The sequence below is a fragment of the Hordeum vulgare genome, unplaced genomic scaffold (assembly GCF_904849725.1).
Source record: "Hordeum vulgare subsp. vulgare unplaced genomic scaffold, MorexV3_pseudomolecules_assembly, whole genome shotgun sequence".
In the NCBI taxonomy this organism is placed as follows: Eukaryota; Viridiplantae; Streptophyta; class Magnoliopsida; order Poales; family Poaceae; genus Hordeum; species Hordeum vulgare.
The window spans coordinates 42101-60363 of NW_025422586.1; the positions used below are offsets into that span (position 1 = coordinate 42101).

Genomic DNA, 18263 nt, shown 5'->3' on the forward strand with positions numbered 1-18263 from the left:
GTATGGACCATGCGTCGAGTTGGTTCCAAAAGTGTGAGTCCTACAACTGATTTAAGATAGTGTACAACAAAACTGACTACGGTGACATAAAACTGCTTGACCAGGTATATAATGTTCTCAAGTCTGTCGGTAGGCTTATCAATAAGGAACCGCTGAAGATCTACTTCGGATGAAACAAGGGTCGAGGTCATCATCTATATATGTACAATAGTCTTAGATGATATTTTTATCTGTCGATTTGACCTCGTAAAAATGAATTATTTTGGAACAGAGAAAATATCTAAGATATGCCCTTAGCATATACTCCATGTACATGGAGTGCAAATGTACTTTCAGACTCGAACCTTGTAACAAACTTATAAAGAAAAACTGAAGATTTGCGCGTCTCCTTGCGCTAGGGGTACGCAAACTGAGCTCGAAGGCGGATTTTGCAGGATCCGCTTCCGCATATAATTTCCTTCTCCGCTGGCGGCGGCGGCGGCGGAATGGCGGCGGAGGAGCCGTGCTGCATCTCGCACGCCTTCGACCGCGCCGCGCGCCGGGACCCCGCCCGACTCGCCGTAGTCCACGCAGTGGCCAACGGCGAGCGCCGCTTCGCCTGCGGCGACCTCCTATCCGCCGTCTCCTCGCTCTCCCGCCGCATCTCCGCCGCGCTTCCTCGCCCTTCCACCGACCACCGCGGTGACGACGGATCCCCAAGTCCGCCCTTGTTGACATTTGTTGTCCGCTGTAATTTCGCCCCCATCTGACTCTGAATTTGTAACCCTAGGCTGCTCGGATCGACACGGGAGAGGCGCCGGCGCGACGCCTAGGGTGGTGGGGTTGTACGCCTCGCCGTCGGCGGAGTACGTAGCCGCCGTCCTCGCCGTGCTCAGGTGCGGGGAGGCGTTCCTGCCGCTGGACCCCTCGTGGCCGGAGGACAGGGTCCGGTCAGCTGTCTCTGCCTCTAATGCGGCGCTAGTCGTGTCGGCAGGGGTCTCGAATGAAGACGATGTTCTTAAGGGCTGCCCTTGCCCTGTTCTGCGATTCAGCGGAGAAATCCGGCAAGGGTTATATGATGGAGAGGTTGGGATTGGTGGAGATGGGCTTGCCTGGCCGTGGGAGCGTCGGAGGCCACGGGAGTTCTGCTACGTGATGTTCACGTCCGGTTCTACCGGAAGACCCAAAGGGGTTTGTGGAACGGAGAAAGGTAAAATGTTCATATGGTTGTGAAATTACTTATGTCATCATGGTATTTTGTTGCTCTGCCTCTAAAATGGCAAAGGAATTGGTCGACATGTTTCTTGATGTTAGCTCTTGTTCTAGACTTCTAGGTAACTATATTTCAGTTATTCCACTTATAAGGTGGTTTTGCTAGTTTATGATGTCTTGCCCATTAGGTGGTTCCCATTAAATTTCTTAGGTTTGGTTGAGCAACAAACTTATTGAGACATGCTTCTTTTACTATCATGTCCTAGGTCTCCTGAATCGCTTTTTGTGGATGCAAAGAAGGAATCCTTTGTGTTCGGACGATGTGTTGTTGTTTAAGACATCTGTCAGCTTTGTTGACCATCTTCAGGAGTTTCTTTCTGCTGTGTTGACTAGCACAACACTGGTCATTCCCCCCATTGATTGGAGAGCTAATCCAACATCATTGGCCACCTTGATTAAGGTTACCTGGCCTTCACATATGCGTTAGCCATTGTTCTAGTGGAAATACTTCTATGTGTTTGGTTTCCTTATCCAGTTTGTTTTTTCCTTCTAAAAAGTATCTGATCAAAATCTCCAGAGCTTATCACTTGGAATTACCGTTTCCAGTATTCAGTTTGATATTGTGGAATTACCATTTCACACTGAGAAAGTAGGATAAAAATGAGGATGCGCGTTTTGTTGATATGCTTTCTGACTTCCTAACTCAAGTCATCTGTTCATGTATGCTCGAATGTGGGTTGCTCCTAATGTATGTTAGCATAAGATTTCGTTTCTCATTATCATTGGCAGAGATATTATGGTAGCAAACAGTATTTATAGTTTGCTGCCGTTGTGATCAAGGGATAGTCTGAGCCTGTTTCTTGTTTAACTTGAATAGATGCTTGATAAAACAATAGCTCCTAGAATGTTATTCCTGATATTTTTGGTCCATCATTACCTAATACTCCCTTGTTCTTTTTGGTATGACATTCATTGCTCTTGCATTTGGCTCATATTGTCACAGGCATATCGTATATCAAGGATGACTATAGTTCCGTCGCTGATGGAGATAATACTACCTACCCTGGAGAAAAATATTTCATGTGGATATAACTCTCTTAAGATCCTGGTATTTAGTGGGGAGATTCTGTCCTTGGTGCTTTGGAAGAGGGTCCGTGAAATTATGCCAGAGACTACTATCATAAATTTGTACGGAACAACAGAGGTGAGAAAGTTACCCACCAAGTATTTTCTGTTTTTTTTTTCTCAGAGGAGATCAAGTCTATTTTCTCTCTCTAATACATTCTTACTCTTACCCATTTTGTTTTGCTAGACATTGCCAGTGCTAATCAACAGTACTTTGGCTAGCCGGCTGAATTTTCCCAACTTGACTATTAACAAAAAGGATGTTCAAATATTTTCATCGCATTCACATAATTGAGAACGTTATCTGTGCCATCTTTACGCATATAAGCTTGACAAAATTAGGCCTGTGAGTTGTGACAGGGAGTGCTTTGCTCCTGCTATGGAAGTGCATTTCCTCCCCAAAAATTAGGCTTGTGACAGGGAGTGCTTTGCTCCTGCTATGGTTAAATCATTTAGTAACCACAGTTTTAGCCTTATCTATTTAATGTAATTGAGGGGAACCATCGTAATGAGTTGGTATGCCATAATGATTGAGTGCTCGAATTCCCTACCACCTCTTATGCCCGGAGATGAACTTTAAAACTGAATTTGTGTGCTTTTTGAACCTTGAGATGTTAAATAAATAAATTATTCTGGAATTACGACCCAGAAAAGATAGATAGTGTCACAATCTGAGCGACATGTTAAATAGAAGATCAGAAATAGCATACTTCTGACCCTAATATCCATCTATGGGCGCTTGAAATTACTGTTGTTTCTTTTGCGCTATCTTTGATTCAGTTTACTACACAGAGATTGGTTGAAATTAAAGTTGTGGTGTTTGTTTTGTCTTTATATTCTAATTTGTACTTGTGTTTCAGGTTTCTGGTGATTGCACATTCTTTGATTGCAAAGATCTGCCTGCAATTTTAGAGCATGAAGAAATAACCAGTGTACCGATTGGATTTCCTATAGCAAATTGTGAAGTTTTTCTTATGACGCATGCTGGGATGGCAGATGAAGGTGAAATTTGTGTCAGTGGAGCATGTTTATTCAATGGTTATTTAGCTGAGTTTCTTAGGAGTAATCACACTGAAGGCAGTGAAGGTTCAACATACTACAAAACGGGTGATTATGCTCGACGGCTGAAGGCTGGTGAACTTGTTTTCCTTGGGAGAAAGGACCGTACGGTCAAAATTTATGGGCAGCGTTTTTCACTAGAGGAGATAGAATCCACATTAAAGGAACATCCTGATGTCAGTGATGCTGCAGTTACTTTCCAAAGTAAAGGGTCTCCAAATTACAAGGCATACCTGGTGTTTAGGAATAATGATGAAATTGTGGAAGGCCGCCCGCAGTATAGAGAAGTAAATTCTTCTCAAGATATCATGGCATCAATTCGAAGTTGGCTCATTAAGAAGGTTCCACCAGCTATGATTCCAAGCTTCTTTCTTCCAATGAAGTCCTTACCTTTGACTTCGTCAGGAAAGGTTGACTATTTCAAGTTATCAAGTTTGGAGTGTGCATTGGAACCATGTGAAATGGAGCAAATTGACTCTGGAAGTGGTCCAGTTAATCCACATTTAGAAGTTATTAAAAAGGTATGTTCTTAATTCTAAGTGTTGTCCCTTGTTTTTACTTTTTTACCAGAATTTTTTTACTTATTTTCCTTCTTTCAGTTTTTTTATTTCTTTGGATATTGCCCATTCATATTCATGTTGTACTGACGCCGTCTCCATTTACAATAGGCATTTTGTGACGCCCTGCTTGTTGATGAAGTTTCTGAGTTTGATGATTTTTTCACTTTGGGTGGTAACTCAATTTCTGCCGCTCATGCAGCCCACAAGTTGGACATTGACATGAGACTGCTTTATATCTATCCAACCCCTTCTAAGCTTTTGCATGCTTTAGTTATGGAGCATAATAATTCAGTTTCTCCTACTGATGAGCCTCACCCTAAGAAGGGATTGAATGGATCTGCAAGCATACAGAGACTGTTTGACTCAATTGCTGCAAATACGAATGACAGTTTTCATGAAGGCAAAGCACAGATAAATGGAAAGCGTGCACATTATCACATTGCAGGGAGTTATGGAAATGGAACAGATGGCCAGCTTAGCAAATATCCATTCTCTCCTAATGATAGATACCAGGCAAGTGACCTCAACTTGGATACATGCTTGAAGGACAGAAACAGTGTCATGGGGAGCCAGTGGATCCTGAACTTTTGTTTACAAAAAAAGTGGTCTATTGGGCGTAGCAACAGATTTATGCATGACTATGAAGGGAAGTTGCTACTTGAAGATTGTTGCTCATATGTTTCATGCAACAAAAGAGGTTATCTTCAGGAACTTTGGAACATTCCTTTGGATTCATGTGTTGATGCCTCACCTTTGCTTGTCCTGAACAATGGGATGATGAACATATTTATTGGGTCCCATTCACATTTATTTCTCTGCATTGATGGTTGCAAGTGAGTTGTGCTTTCTAGTTCTTAGTCATTGTTTCTTTTATTTTTCTTATTACTTTGAATGCTAAATCCTTGCTCCAGTGCGTCATGTATGCTCTCATGCTGTTCTTATTTATTCGGTTAATTTGAATTTCATTCAACGAGATAGCAGTTCCAATTTGACATATGCATACTGAATATTTTTATAATTTGCTTCCAATTTATTATGCAGTGGTTCAGTGAGGTGGAGTGTCAAATTGGAAGGACGTGTGGAGTGTTCTGCTGCTATAACTGGTGATTTTTCAGAGGTGACATGACTGTTGAACTACCAACCAATAGTTGACATACCAACTTGCCAATGATTTTGTGATCTAGCTCATCGTTTATCTCTTGGACAGGTTGTGGTTGGATGTTATAAAGGGAATATTTACTTTCATGATATGTTGACTGGTAAACTGTCGTGGACAGTTCAAACAGATGGAGAGGTACAATTGCAAAAAAATCATTTGAAATATCTTTTAAGCCTAGCTTTGAAATATGGCAGCTGTATTTTCATCCCACCTCCGACGGACACCAAGAACGACAAGGGGCTGATTATTTTGCCTGATAGACGTCAATAAAACTATAATACTCCCTCCGTCCCAAAATAAGTGTTTTTCAACTTTGTACTAAGTTCAGTACAAAGTTGTACTAGAGTTGAGACACTTATTTTGGGACGGAGGGAGTAGATGTGAGCTTCTTTGGCAAGTTTGATTTCAGAAAATCTTCCTGACTATATGATCATGTTCAGTAGGCTAAAGTTCTTTAATCGCGTCAAGTGAAATAGTAAAGTGGCCAAATGTCACTGTTAAGTTATTCAAAGGCCCATGATAGGAACATTTCTAGCATATGGAAGTTGATAATGCAGTTACTAAGTTACACGATGATTATTTTGTTTTAGCGTACATGATGGAACATATTAAGAAGCATCTAATGTTTTCGATATTTCATATCCCAAATTAAGAATCTTCTTTCAGGTAAAAATGCAACCAGTTGTTGACAGGACAAAGAATTTAATATGGTACCATTCCATAATCTTTCTTTTGTTCCTTCATCATAGTGCACTACTACCACTTGTCACAGTTCTTTCTGTATATATCTTTTCTCTCTGTTTAGATGAAAGCACATTCGTTATTACGATAACAAAATGTTGGTGTTTTCAACTAGAATGAGTGAACCAATGATCTGTCTACTTATTCTTCAATCATACAGAGACATAAGTTTGCACAACAATAGATGTCTGTGCTGCTGTTTTTTTGTTAATAATATGCTGTGTATGGTTCTCAGGTGTGGCTCTTATGACCATCATTTGTATGCACTAAATTACAAAGATCGTTCCTGCGCTTACAAAGTATCTTGTGGTGGAAGCATATATGGTTCTCCTGCTGTGGACATGGTATTTATACTGATTCACATCATGCATCTGTCTTAAATCTGTGCATGACTCTATTAATCTTGTGTCATCTGGATTGCTCCTTGCAGGCACAAAACATGATCTATGCTGGATGTACCAGTGGCCTTGTGACTGCAATATCCCTTGAGGTGACTTACGATATATTCTCTGTGATAACTTTAAAGGGGGGAAAAGTGCATGTTTTTCTTTTCCTTTTATCATTATGCCTTATGTTTCCATGGAATTGTCGGCAGCAAAGCTGGTAATATAAAGTTAAATAAATAGCGACGCGTGAGTGTCTAGAGTCCTCACTGGATTCTTTTGGTTGTAGCAGGTTCCATCATTCAGGATAGTTTGGCAATATGAAGCTGGGGCACCAATGTTCAGTTCTCTTGCCTTCGATCATCAGAGTGGAAATGGTAATTCCTAAGCTAGCCATGAGCACAGACGTCCTGGAATATGTCCATGCATATGTTACGATTAAATTTTCTTGATACAAAAAGAGTTACGAGGATGCAGCATAAACGGTAGCAAGAGCCTGTCGATTTAGGAGTTGGTCCACCATCAGATTTTATTTTTGAAAAATTTACCTTTTCACTATCCAGTTTGTGCCTACTTTTTCCATATTTTTTTTTGAAAAATTCACCTTTTCACTAGCCAATGTGTGGGTTCGCTCACGAATGTACTGGGAATTTGCTATGTACATTCAGTATTTTTCACTTAAGGATGCCAATTTATGCTGATTACTAACTTTCGTTTTGCAGTTATTTGTTGCTTGGTGAACGGTCTGGTGATTGCATTGAACTCGCATGGTACTGTTGTCTGGAAGGTGGAATATCTCTTCTCGCTGTTGTGTTTGTGAAGCCATTGTTACAAAATAATTGTTCTGCAACAGAGTGATATAATAAGGAACAGTTATTCTTTGAGTTGTGTGGTAGACACACCGGAGTAGACCAAAGCTACTATTTAGCCTATAGAACTAACACTGATCGGAGTACTCAGAGAACAACTGTAATTTATGGATGTCAATTTATGTTTAGACGCCCTTGTTTAAAGGCTTGTCGTATCAAGATTACATTTTGTTTGATCTTGTTGTTATTTTGTATTATTCCATTGTTTATCATAGAGCCATAACTAATTTCTTTAAAACCCAGGCAACTGTTGGTGGTCCTATTTTTGCTGGTGCGTGTGTGTCATCTGCCCTTCCTTCTCAGGTATGGTCTTTGTTTATCAAAGCTTTTCGTCTTTCTTATGTAACTTTGAAAATTCTGGAAAAAGTTGTATCCTCACGAACTAACTGCTTGGGCTTTTGACTACAGTTCACAACTTGATGTGGCCCCAGTTTGAAGTAGACTAAACTAAACTTTTGCATACTTATCAATGGCAGGCGCTGATACCTTCCCGTGATGGAAGTTTATACTCTTTTGATACTGTAAGTCTTACTTACTGAACTTTGAAATTTCTCTTTTGAGACAACACAACTTTTTGTACGGGCATCAGTTAGAGAGTAGTGTGAGTATCATTTCATATAGCCCCTTCATGTTCTATACCAGTGTCAAGTTATATTTGGTGTTCATATACTCAATTACTAGTTCTTACACGTCATTTCCAGAATTATACCTAATGATCAAAGAACCTCTCTCACTGCTGTGCTTACTCGTTTTCTGATGTTAATTTCCAGAGGTCCTTTTTGTCTTAAACAATTGAACTTTGTTTATTGCATTTTAGGTTTACTAGGAGATCATGTCTTATCTTCACAATAAGTGGTATCTAGCCATTTAAAATTGAGCAAAATGACTGTTTGGTAACTAAAATTGTCAGCTTTTATGCAAATATATAAGAGTAGTAGATAAAATTATTCAAAATAGTGAGCTTCATGTTTTGTTAGTTGTGATTGCTGTCTGCAACTTAGACATTAATGATTCCACCACAGGCATCTGGTGATCTTCTTTGGTCATATGACGCCGGCGACCCAATTACTGCATCTGCTTTTGTGGATGAAGTGTTAGCATCAACGCCATCTGGATCATCAGAGAGGTACTCGGCATATTGATAACAGAGTCTTGTAGGAAATAGATATCAAGAAAATGTTATATCTGTTCTTTCTACAGATTTATTTGTATCTGCACAAGCTCTGGGAAGATCCGTGTCCTTGGGATTAGAACTGACGCTGAGCAGGAGAAAGATGGTTACTCTGTGCAAGAGTTTACAGCCATGGATCTTCCTGGAGACATCTTCTCGTCGCCATTGATGGTGGGTGGGCGCATCTTTGTTGGCTGCAGAGATGATCGGCTACATTGTCTCTCGATCGCCTCACATCCATAATCTATTTCAGACATATCCAGGCAAACTGTTTTGCTTAGTGGCCAATAGAAGAACTAGTGGTGATGATGGCCCGAGCAGTTTGATGTTTTGAACAAAATCAACAAAGAAGAAATGCAGAAGAAACTGTTTTGCTTGGGTTCCGAAGGTTGGATTTCCATGCCGTAAATAGAACTTGAAGTTCTTTGGTTAAGTGCTTGATATTCAGTATCACAATCACATTACAACCTTAATTAGTGCTGTGCTCAGTGAGTGTAATGGGTTCTAAAGCGGAAGCAGAGCTATAACCGGCCCTTGCTCCTTTGCTGCGGAAAATACACCTTCAAGCTTGGTCCGTCTCTTTTTATGCATCAGAATTATTGGTTTTTTGTTAGAAGAAAGATCAAAATTGTTGGTCGAGAGCAACATGCTGGATGTGTACATAAGCTGATGTATCGAAGCAGTGTAGCTGGGTGGCATGAAAGATACAAAATGAATGCAGGTAATCGATTTGCGAACTCAATGGAGATACACAGCGAATTACTCCTATTCAGGAAGCAATACACTGAGGCAGACGGTTTTTTTTTACTATTGATATTGAACAGTTCGGTAATTCCAAAACTGGTAAAGTACATCGAGCGGTAACAGTGGAGACGGAGACGCCGATGGCTCCGCCAGTTGATTTCGTCTTTGCTGTGTGCCTACTAAGTGACGGCAACAGAGAAATATTTTATGCTTTTAATTTTTTAAAATTTTCATGAATTTCTAAAATATATTAAAAATATTCATAAACTTGAAAAATATCCATGGCTTTTAAAAACATTCATAATTCTATGAAATGATCATGAATTTTAAAAACATTTACAATTTTGAAAAGAATCATAGAAGTAAGTAAGAAAGTGAACATAAAAAGGATAAGGAAAAAAGGTAAAACAGAACATGAAAATGAAAATGGATTTTTTTTGTACCATCCATACAAAGCGTTATATGTTGATGATGATGAAAATGAAAATGAAAATGGATCATAAATAAAAATATCATTGATTCTAACCACTAAAGCGAGAATAGTTTTTACCAGCGTAGGAACAATTTGGTTATAATATATGGATGATTTTGTTTGCTGAAATAATACATGCATAATTGATGATGATGACCACGTTATATGTTGCCGCCTTGTAGATAGCACGCCAGATTAAGCATGCATTCATGTAAATATTATCTGTGCATCCCTGCTTCAAAGTTCCAACTCAATATGCATCTATGACTACAACCAGTTAAGCACCAAGCATTACAAACAGTTACACACAACAGAATTAAGCTGACTACGCTATGTACCACCACAACAGTTCTCTTGTCATGCATACAAGCATAGCACTGGAGCAATGATACAAAACCTATGCATCCATTATAATCAGCTGGTAATCGCATCCACGTACATAGACTTCATCGCAGCAGATACAAGAAAAAACAATAACAGTAGTATAGTATTATTTTATTCTGAAACAGAGGTTAAAGTTTTGCCTCATCCATTTACTAACTAGAAAAGAGTTTTGCCAATTAACAGAAAACCAGGGTTAAAATCAATATAATCCGCTAAGTGGCACACCCAAGATACTCCAGACACACCTCTTCAAAGAGGGCCTCATCGATAGCATGCGTACTTCATCGTCATCACTTCTCTCCATGTAGGCTTTATCGTCATTCCTAATTACTGAGCAAGCAACTCCGACTTCGCCATAAACGTCGTGTTAGAGACCATGAAAAATGATATGTCCGACGTATCTATCATTTTTCATACTTTTTGTAGTTTATTTGGACTAACATATTAATCAAGTACACAATGTTAGTCTTAGTGTTTATGTTTTTAGAGAAAATATGTATTAAACTTTCAAGAATAATAATAAAATTGATGGAAGAAGTTTTAAGTCACAGAGGCCATATGGGCCAACTAACCAACAAGGTGAGCCCCGGCCCCCTAGACAATCCATGTAGGTGTATTGGTCTTGACGGCGTTTGCACGCGTCAACGCACCCTAGGGCTCCCTCCTCTGATCTCCGGTGTGGCCTATATATACTTTAAAACAAGCCCCTGATTTTTTACGATTTTAATTCTATCGAGGGGAATCTTCGTCTTCAACCCTTGGTGCTCCCATAGAGTTGCAGGAGTAGTACACCTTCGAGGCTAAGTGTTTATGGTAATAGCTATGTGTCATGTATCTCTCTTTCTTTATCGTATTTCTTGATAAATGATGAATTTTATTGACTCAAAGTGAAGCATCAGTTGGATAAAACTTATTGACCATACACCCGGCCTCTCTGTAAGTAGAATGAACTAAGTAGAATGAACACATTTAACACCAGTACAAATGCACAAATAAACACGCTGACAAAGAGTAAAATCATACAAAAGCAAAACTATGATTAAGCAAAGAAAAAAACCAAAATCGGTCTAAACAACTGTCAACACGCCTTGGATAATGATGTCGTTGGATTATATAATCTACTGTGCTACTTGGTGTTGTACGGCCTCCCAGTGTTTCTCTTACCGAAAAAGGTTTTCCCCTGCTTTATGTTACAAAGCAACCAACACCGATTACAGAACAAACGCTGTGACGAGCAGCACAAGAAACTAAAAGGAAGAATAAAGAAAGAAATAATACCAACACCGGCAGCTCGACAAAGCGCGGATGAACCACAACCACTGCGCCCTCCGGAATCTGCCCACCATGATCCAAGGCTCCGATCCTCCGCGTACCAAGCAGGACCTCCAACAAGGGATGCAATGACGCTGCTGCCCGGACGTGTCCTAGGTTTCCCCCGGTACGCGGAGGGGGAGCGGGGGATGGAGACCGTCGACACCCTCCAGGAAGGAATTGTGGCACCCGCAGGCGTCACCGCATCGGAGCCGGAAGAACCGGCAAGGATTTTTCCCGCACTCCAAACCCCGCCGCCCAACCGGACCGGAGCCAACCAGCCAACCCACCGCCCACCACCATGCGCCACCGCGGTCGCGACGCCACCCACGCTGGCTCACTGAGATCACCACCACGAGGCCAAGAGGACGAAGGGAGGGTGCTTGGCGACGAGAGCAGCATTACCGTAGCCGCGTGGGAGGGAACCACCTCCACCGTCGTTGTGCGGACGACCCCTGCCTCCGGCACCATCGCAACCGCCGACCGGATATAGCAGCAGGGTAAACAAGGCCACCCTGGCTCGGCCAGGCCCAAATCGGGCCCGCTAAACCCCGCCGGCCACGCTGCAGTAGGGCGGCGCGAGCACCCCACAACCCGTCACCGTTCCTGCGTCTCTCGGAAGCCACGCCGCCGACCCGTCCAGGCCTAGATGGGGCCCTAATTAAAGGGCCCAGATCTGGGCCGAGCGGGCGCCGCCAGGCCATGCCGCTGCGCCACCTCGCCGCCAACGGTGACGCCGCCGCCCAGCCAATCTCCCGCGTCGCACCGGGGAACCCCGCCGCCACGCCGGACCCCCGCCGCCTAGGAACATTCCCCGGCGTCGCTCCGCTCCGCACGAGAGAGCAACCGAGAGGGGAATGGCCAGGGGCTGCCGTCGCCAGCGTCGCCGGGGTCAGGCCCAGTAGCGGGCGCCGGCGACGGCGGTGAGGAGGGAGGGAAGGGGGAGAGCTGGAGGAGGAGGGCCCAGGCACGGCCGGTCGCCCGCAGGGGCGACGCAGTCGCGAGATTGAGAGGTGGGGGGCCGTGTTTCTCTTCTTAATTGGCCTAATGCTTCTTGAACTGGTGAGATGAGAGAAGCCATGAAAGGATAGGGAAGGTAGGCTGAAAAAGGCATGATTCAGTAGAGCGAATCTTAATTTTGAACTCTACCGGGGTAGTCATGGATCAGAGGAAAAACCAAATTATCAGCAAACACAAAGTGCAAAGGAAAACAAAATGAGCGATAAAATCAAGTCTGCTGCAACATCACCTTACCACAGAAGCAATTTACTACATGAACATATGCAAAAATAGCACAGGATGAACAACATTGCAATGAATGCAAAACCATGAGGTAATCAAAATGAGTTCAAAGCCATCAACATGCTGAAATTAAAGATCTCTCAAGACCAACATAATTTGTTCCTAATAAAGTTACGAGATTCTACATTGAGATTGAGATCTACCATCCTTGCAATAACAGAATCTTATTTAGATATAGTAATATAGCAGCAACGTTTAATGATAATCACCATCACCGATGCAGTGAGAACATGCTGGGGACAACCCACATAGGTTGCACCCATCCGGGCCAGTCTTTTAAAACCAACGCATTTGGATTGAAATTGGATCCATCTCCCTGCCGACGCTTGCCCAATTCAATTGTGATACAACGTTTAGACATGCTTGCATAGCAGTATATGTGGTTGCTCCTCCCACCCCATCTCTCTGGGTTCATGCAAGACAACGTTTGGCATCTCTTATCCCTGCTAATGAATATAACCCAATTCTCTAACTTCTCCATCTTCAACCATAATGCAGGGTCAGTCGATAGGTCAAGGCGGAAGACTTTGAATCTTTCCCCATGTCCCCGATAGGCCAAGAGAAGCATATTGCCACACGACACCAGCCATGTGTCGGAAAGATCTTGATTACGGATCATGCTTGACCCTCTAACTTGCAGTTCTGTTATTCGTATCTGGGCTGGCGTCAACTGCACCTTAAATAGTCTGCGATAAGAATCCATGCCAAACACCAGCCCTTGGAAGACGACGATTTGCTTTATTGGTGCATGATGAGGAGAACGTGCCACCCAAGAGTGGCTATCAACACGCCAGAAAAGATTTTGTGATCTAGTTTCGATAATGAGATATGAGTTAGCTGATGCTAGAGGAGCGGTGAGTGCACCATAGATGATGGGCCTAGTGCCTTCGTTCAAGACAGACAGCTGTGGAGACGACACAGTGACGCCTGTGAACACATCAAAAACTACACATGATTTATTGCTGGAAAAAATAAGATGACCATATGAAGCCTCCGCCCCCCCTACCCTACAGTCGCCCCGACCTCCCCTACAACCGCCCCCCGCCTCCCCCGTGCGGCGGCGCCGCCCCGCACCGGGGAGCCCCCGTCCTCCTCCTACAGCCGCCTCCACCTCCTCTGCCCTCCGCCGCCGTTGCTCGGGGCGTCACAAGGCAAAGCCCTTGTGGCGTGGCGGCGACGGCGGTTTTCTCCTCGGATCTCGATCTAATTGAAAGGCGGTGCTCCCTTCCGGCCAGATCGGCGGGGGAGACGCAGATCAGCGGCGGCATGGCTGTGGTGCGGCGGCGGCGTAGGAGGACGGCACCAGCATCGACGGATCTGGCCTTGACTCAGTCGGTCTGATTCGGTGTGCTATCGATCTCAATTGCCGTCAGCGGTGCACTGCTCATGGACTTGATCTGCAACACGAGGATGTCTGGGGCGCCGGCCCTAGGCTTGGTGGTGGTGGCCTTCTTCTTCGTCGGAGGTGGTCGGCCAGCTGGCTGTGCATGGAGTGGGGACGGGCGGCTGCCGGTGAAATCCGTGATCCGACTTCGGTCGTGGCAGGTGACGACGGCGCCTACGCGTCGTTACCTTCTTGAAGGCGTCACCTTTGCAGTCTCCGTCTTTCCACTCGCAGTCTAGTCAGTGTGGGGCTGCTTTGCACTGTGGTGGTGCTTCGGCCGTTCAGGCGGCGGCGGTTGGATCCTTTGATCTAGTCTTCAGCAGAGAAGGCGCCGACCCATGCACAAGAAGCTGGATGAAGTTTTTCGAACAGATCTGGGTGAAAACCTGCTCTTGGCTAGATGCCAAGGCCGGCGATGGCGACGCTCTACGGCGCCGTTCCCTTCTTGAAGGCATCGTCGAGGAGAAGTTCTAGACCACTATCTGCTACCTCGGGGGGAAATCCTAGATCGATAGATCAGAAGACGGCGACGCGCTTGTGTCGTCTCCCCCTTGGAGGCGTTATTCTTGGAGGTGTACGTGGGTTCGGGGGACCAGTGGATGTTTTCTTCGGTGGAGCGGCGCTTCATCCTGCACATTGAAGGCGACGGATCTCGATGGCGTGGCGCCATGGTGATTAGGCGTCTGATGTGCGAGGATGGACTCCGCAGGAGGGCGACGCTGTCTGGCGTCGTGGTGGCGTTGACGGCAGCTAGACCGGGCAAGGTGGATTCGTCAGTACAGTTCTGAAGATGGATTGATGGCAGTTGGCAGCGGCGACCTCTGAGTGTGCGCCAGACCGGTGGGTGCCCCGTACCCGGCAGGTGGCTTGGTTGGGGCATCAGGTTTTAGATGTTAGGTTTCGCTGCGAGGTCTGTTTGGTATTAGGCCCAAACTATCATCATCCCTTCATCAACTGTATAGAAGTAGCGACATATGTTGTCTAAACGGTGGCTTACTGATGTATTACTTTGTAAAGTCTTTGTGAATAATTAATAAAATGGCTGCATACATCGCTTAGATGCAGAGGCCGGGGGTCTTCCTTGTTTTAAAAAGAAATATGAAGCCCGACTTAAGTAAATATTTTCCATAGGACTTGGCGAGGTATTCTTTTCATGAGAAATCCAAGCTATGGGAATCTGAAAGCCCTGGTAGGTGGAGTCTTTGTTGGATATAGCAACCCTTTCTCTTGCAGCTCCACCTCTGCAACACATTGCAAAATAAAATAAAAATGAGAAACGTATTAGAAGAATGAACTGAGTTGCAGATATAATTAAGCACAGTGGTGCGGTAGATTAGAACATACAGATCTCTAGTGGCACAATAAACCTACTGGCAAGTCATCGATGACGTTGAATCGACACAGACTACATATAAAATGATATTTTTGAGACTGCTAGCTTCAGCCTAAACCTTAACCGAGTGTCGTAATCGGAAGGTCTCGGCAAATTAAACCGCTCAAGAACGTGCAATTCTCGCAATCAGATCAGAAATAGGTGGTACCGCATAATGTTCTACTCCATGTGAAAATATCGACATAATTAATTAATTATGTGGGTTCGATTACGCTATTGGTAATCTCGTGGATTTTAGATCAGGCGAGACTACTCACCACTACTCTAAATCCTAACACTCCTAGCCTAGGGTTCTTGCAAGCTGGAGGGTATGCGTAGCGACGCCATGGACGTGGACAGGGAGAAGGAATAATGATTTGACCGAGCTGCATAGCCTAGGTACATTCAGGGACTAATATCAGAACCGATGAACAATTGCAAGGATATATAATATAATAAATAGTCATATAACATGTAAGAACAATGGATGTTTAGATAATAAGAGCATGCAAGAAAAACTACTTATACTCGTACTGTTTAGAGCATCTCCAACAATCACGTAAAATTTTCACGTTCAATAAAAGTTTGGCGCGCCATTGTAGCACTTTTATTGTACGCGGACTAACGTTGCTTTACCAGATGCCCAAAAACGCGCGCCCGAAAAGCACGCAATGCAAATTGTGAAGCGCGCGCAAGCCGACGCCTCAAATATAGTGCGCGCGATAGCGTTTTTCAGCGTGTAGCCAAAACTTTTCAGCGCGCATACAATTTTACAGCTTTCGTTGGAGCTGCCCGACGCCCAAAAAACGAATAATTTAACACGTGGAGAACTTTTTGAACGGCTGTTGGAGACGCTGTTAGAAAATGTCTCACAACAGTAACCACTTTTAACGAAGCCCGTCATTAGGTTTATAAGATCGCGAGGTTAAAAAAGGTGACAATTATTTAGAACGTGAAACGGATACGTTGATGATATGTTTACAAGATCATTTCATGGAGCGCCAGGGAATCTGTGAGGAAAATAAAAGCCTAACCGGATCAAACCATTCTAGTAATTCAGGCCACCAAAAGATCCAACGCGTATGCGTGATGCCATCTAGATGAAACAAGAGAACTATGTACGGGAGAGAAGGAGCACAACACAGACCTTGCGGACCAGGATGGGAGGCGGCGGTGGTGCATTGTTGCCGGCGTCTTAGACGTCCGTCGTTGTGGCGCTGTGGCTAGACCGGCTTCACCATAAACCGTCCGGCCGCTTCGCCGGGAAGGGGGAACGGCTTATCCCCTCGCTCACACTCGTTATTACTTTCTCCGTCCCAAAATTCTTGTCTTAGGTTTGTCTAGAAATAAATGTATCTAAATGCTACAACATGACTAGATACATTTATATCTAGACAAATCTAAGACAAGAATTTTAAGATGGAGGGAGTAGTTATTAATTAGGCTTTTCATTGTCGGTTGAATTGGGTTTGCATGGGTCTAACTACTGATTGATTGTTCTAAAACAAAAGAAAACTACTAATGTTTCTTAAAAAATGAATTGCCAGTTTTTGCCTTTTCTGGCGACACAGGAAAAGCCCAGCCGCCGTCGTAGGATGCCCCTCCCTCCGCCCCCTCACGCCGTGCCGCCGCCGGAGGGCCGGCCGGTGAAGCCGTGCCGTGCCCCTGGATGGCGGCGGCCGGGGGGGGGGGGGGGGATTCGTACCCCTCGCGCACCCCCCCCCCCCCCACCCCTGAGATCCACCAACCGCCGTCCACGAGAAGCTCCTCATCAGCTCGTCTCTAATGTTTCTAAAAAAATTGTGAGTTTCCTTTTTCTAGTGGGAACTTTGAGAGTTTTATTCAAGGATTGTGATAATGTCCAAACGTTTGGTTTATAGGTAGGGGTGGGCAAAAAACCGAGAACCGAAGACCGGAGCCGAAAAATTCAAAACCGAAGCCGAAAAAACCAAGGACCGAAGCTTCGGTCACTTGATCAGTGAGCGAACGTCAAAAACCGAAATTGATTTGGTGATTTCGGTCAGTGGCTTAGGTGCACCGAATTAACCGAATATTATATTAATACACCAACAAAACTACCCCAAATTTGGAAAAGCTAAGCCCAATAGTCCGTCCACAGAAAAGATAGGCTACACTGCACACAGCTTTTCCATCCATTTTCTCTACCCACGCACGCAGCCCATGCGCAGCCACACAACTTTACCTTTCTGAACCTGTCATTATGTCAAAGCCTTCCAAATGCGACTGGCTGCCATCAAAAACTTCTGACGTCTCCCTTCAACAATGCTGATCTTATGAGTCTTGTCACCTAAGGAAGAAATGGATAGCGAGCCGACGCTGGAGAAACCCGCCAGAGGAGACGTTGTGGTCTTCACCGATCACCCCCCCCCCCCACCCCACCACCACTTGGTCGCCCACTCTATAGAAGTGCGAGTGACTCCGCATGTGCCGGGCGGGCATGCTGCCAAACTATAGGTGAAGATTTGCCCGGCATGTAAACAAAATACGAGGCCCAAAGAGTACGTTTATGTCTCGCACCAGCGACGAACTCCCCACTTTTTTTTTAGCTTGAAATATGGGGATTTATTCAGCAAAAGCCCCGACAAAATCTGCCTGGAGGCAAGTTACAAGGAAGCTAGGTTGCAAAGGCATCCAACATTTCAACATTTCGCATAGAAGTGGGCAGGCGTGTTAGCTGCACGATTATAATGCTGAATACAAAAAGAAGAAAAGAAAGCTACGTTCTCCCCTATTTTATCCAAGATAGACGCCACAACTGAACGAGAATTGTCGCGCAAATGCCATAGCTGGACCAGTTCCAAGCTATCTGTCTCCAATATCACTTTCGAAAAACCTTGCAACCGAGCAAAACGGATACCTTCCCGCAATGCCAAGGTTTCAGCAACCAACGGATCAGTCACTCCGCCGAAAGGTTTGCACCAGGCGGCGATAAAGCCCTGCTTAGAGCGAGCAACCCCTCCATCGCCACCTCTGCTATGCTGAGACGCCACACTACCATCAGTATTAATCTTGATA

General features: G+C 44.3%; 1 protein-coding gene across 4 annotated transcripts; it reads left to right on the top strand.

Annotated features, from left to right (window-relative positions):
* Positions 1 to 460: 460 nt before the first annotated feature.
* LOC123420723 (putative acyl-activating enzyme 19) lies at positions 461 to 9000 on the top strand. Of its 4 annotated transcripts, XM_045107419.1 has the most exons (18): positions 461 to 699; positions 770 to 1189; positions 1458 to 1651; positions 2195 to 2395; positions 3177 to 3896; positions 4044 to 4768; positions 4977 to 5052; positions 5143 to 5229; positions 5761 to 5804; positions 6071 to 6179; positions 6266 to 6325; positions 6508 to 6595; positions 6941 to 7005; positions 7331 to 7390; positions 7564 to 7608; positions 8110 to 8213; positions 8288 to 8429; positions 8512 to 9000. In XM_045107419.1, the coding sequence occupies exons 1-18, from the start codon at positions 486 to 488 to the stop codon at positions 8590 to 8592; spliced, it is 3435 nt and encodes a 1144-aa protein (XP_044963354.1). In that variant the 5' UTR covers positions 461 to 485; the 3' UTR covers positions 8593 to 9000. The 4 variants fall into 4 exon arrangements, with proteins under 4 accessions (XP_044963354.1, XP_044963355.1, XP_044963356.1 ...); XM_045107420.1 differs by having other exon boundaries at positions 8288 to 9000; XM_045107421.1 differs by having other exon boundaries at positions 6511 to 6595; positions 8288 to 9000.
* Positions 9001 to 18263: the final 9263 nt, after the last annotated feature.

Coding starts and splice junctions, on each gene's coding strand:
- LOC123420723 (XM_045107419.1), top strand. CDS start 486: ATGGCGGCGGAGGAGCCGTGCTGCATCTCGCACGCCTTCGACCGCGCC. Junction 1,652..2,194: donor CATTGGCCACCTTGATTAAG/GTTACCTGGCCT, acceptor ATATTGTCACAG/GCATATCGTATATCAAGGAT. Junction 6,596..6,940: donor CGATCATCAGAGTGGAAATG/GTAATTCCTAAG, acceptor TTCGTTTTGCAG/TTATTTGTTGCTTGGTGAAC.